The sequence below is a fragment of the Copidosoma floridanum genome, unplaced genomic scaffold (genome assembly GCF_036245765.1).
Source record: "Copidosoma floridanum isolate Cflo_tuat_1 unplaced genomic scaffold, Cflo_Japanese_pri ptg000022l, whole genome shotgun sequence".
Classification (NCBI taxonomy): Eukaryota; Metazoa; Arthropoda; class Insecta; order Hymenoptera; family Encyrtidae; genus Copidosoma; species Copidosoma floridanum.
Window position 1 is genome coordinate 702,030 of NW_028321899.1, and position 1,917 is coordinate 703,946.

Below are 1,917 nucleotides of genomic sequence, written 5' to 3' on the forward strand. Positions count from 1 at the left end.
GGTTTCCGGAGGCATTTTAAGGCGCAAAAGTTTGTTGTAGACCAGGTTCTAGAGATCGGGGCCAAGGGCAGATTTTTGAGCGACTCCCGAAGTCAGACGCCTCTATTTTGGTCCATCCTTCGTGTCGTACCAGAGCACTCGATTCCGGAGGTAACTGTCTAGGATCTTTTTCAGGTAGTCTGGTACATTCCGGCGCTTCAAAGCCCTCATTATGTTGGACCATTTTGCCGAATTGGAGGCATTCTTTACGTCAAGAGTCGCCAAGACCCAGACGCACTTCGTCTTATGAGGGGGTTTTCATGCCTCGTCGACGGACCCGAGGACCTCGTCCACAGCCATAACCATCGATTGCCCCTTACGGAACTTATACTGATTTTCTGAGAGGCTGACTCCTCCTCTAAAGTGAGTTCTGATCAGCCTCTCTAGCATTTTTCCAGCATTGTTTTACATACCTAAGGGTCGGAATGACGACGGAACCAGGGGGGGTTGTATGCCCTTGTCCAGAAGAACGAGCCTTTGGATCTTCTAACGCCTGCTGAACAGTCCAACGCGCAGGCACTCATTGAACACGTTTAACAGAACGTGTATCTTTTCCGCAGCTATTATCTTGAGGACTTCGGACGGCACCCCGTCCGGACCACGGGCCTTTCGCCCTGGCGTCTTTGATGCCACCGACCTCAATTCTTTGAGAGTGAAGAGACGTACCTGTCCTACACTTATGTCCTCCCCCCTCCTAGCGGGATGCTCCGGAAAGAGGCAAGAGACCACTCTCTCTAAGAAGGAAGGTTCCATCGGCGGCGCAGGGTCTGAACCGCGAAGTCTTTTTAACGCAATCTGGTAGCCCAGGCCCCACGTGTCCTTATCCACCTCGGCGATGAGCTTGCGCCAGCATCGGTTTTTGGTCACCTTGATCGCCCTCACCAGCATTTTTTTTGCTTCCTTGTACGTGGCAGCAGCTTCCCCGGCGCCTTTGCGAGTTCTGTGTCGCTGTGCAAGACGCTGTAGATGCTGCGCCTCTCTGCGCAAGTCAGCAATGTCCTCGGTCCACCAGTAGCACGAACGTCGACCCCCCCTGGTAGACCTTTTGGGCATACACGCGTTGCACCATTCCTTGACCCGTCTCGTAGTGCCACTCACGAGTGCCTCAGCCTCCGCTTAATTATTGATCTTGTTTAAATCGGCTGGAGGCGGCGCGCCAACCATGGCTTCCAGTAGCAGATCACGGTTGAGTCTTGCAACGTTCCACCCGTTAACGCGCCTTTGGCTTACATCTCATGAAGTTGCACCACGATTCTCGTGTATCACGAAGCTGACGTACTGGTGATAACTGGCCGTGTAGTCCTCCAGGACTTGCCAGTTGGACACCCGTGCCGCCATTTCTGACGACACCAGCGTGAGATTGATGATCGTTCCCCGGTTACCTTGTTGCCTAAACGTTGCTGAACCACCAGAGTTCATGACGATGAGATCCAGCCTTGCAGCCATCTCTAACACCGCCCGTCCTCTGGGGTCGGTTCTCAGCTCCCCCCAAGCGATGGCCTTGGAGTTAAAGTCGCCGGCCAGGACTACATCACCAGTTTTCCTGCACACTCGGACGGTATCCTCGAGTTCGGCAAGACGCTCTCTGAAGACACCAATCGAAATGTTGGGGGATATGTAGTAACTCACATAAATAACACTACCACACCTGATCCACACGAACCCGTCTCCACCTCCGGTATTGGATGCGGAGAACTTGTCGCTGCAAATCAGGATGGCTGCGCCTCTTGTCCTGTCACAGAACCAGCCTCGGCCCGGTAACGTGCGGGATGGCTCACTTATGAAGAGCATATCTACACCCCGGGCACGGGAAAACTGGTCCAGCAGATCGTGCGCGAGCACGGTTCTATCCAGGTTTACCTGCAGGATCAGCGCCAT

General features: G+C 53.9%; 1 protein-coding gene across 1 annotated transcript; it reads right to left on the reverse strand.

Annotated features, from left to right (window-relative positions):
• Positions 1 to 1,272: 1,272 nt before the first annotated feature.
• LOC149374048 (uncharacterized) lies at positions 1,273 to 1,917 on the reverse strand. The gene has a single exon (XM_089594959.1). The coding sequence runs from the start codon at positions 1,915 to 1,917 to the stop codon at positions 1,273 to 1,275; it is 645 nt and encodes a 214-aa protein (XP_089451085.1).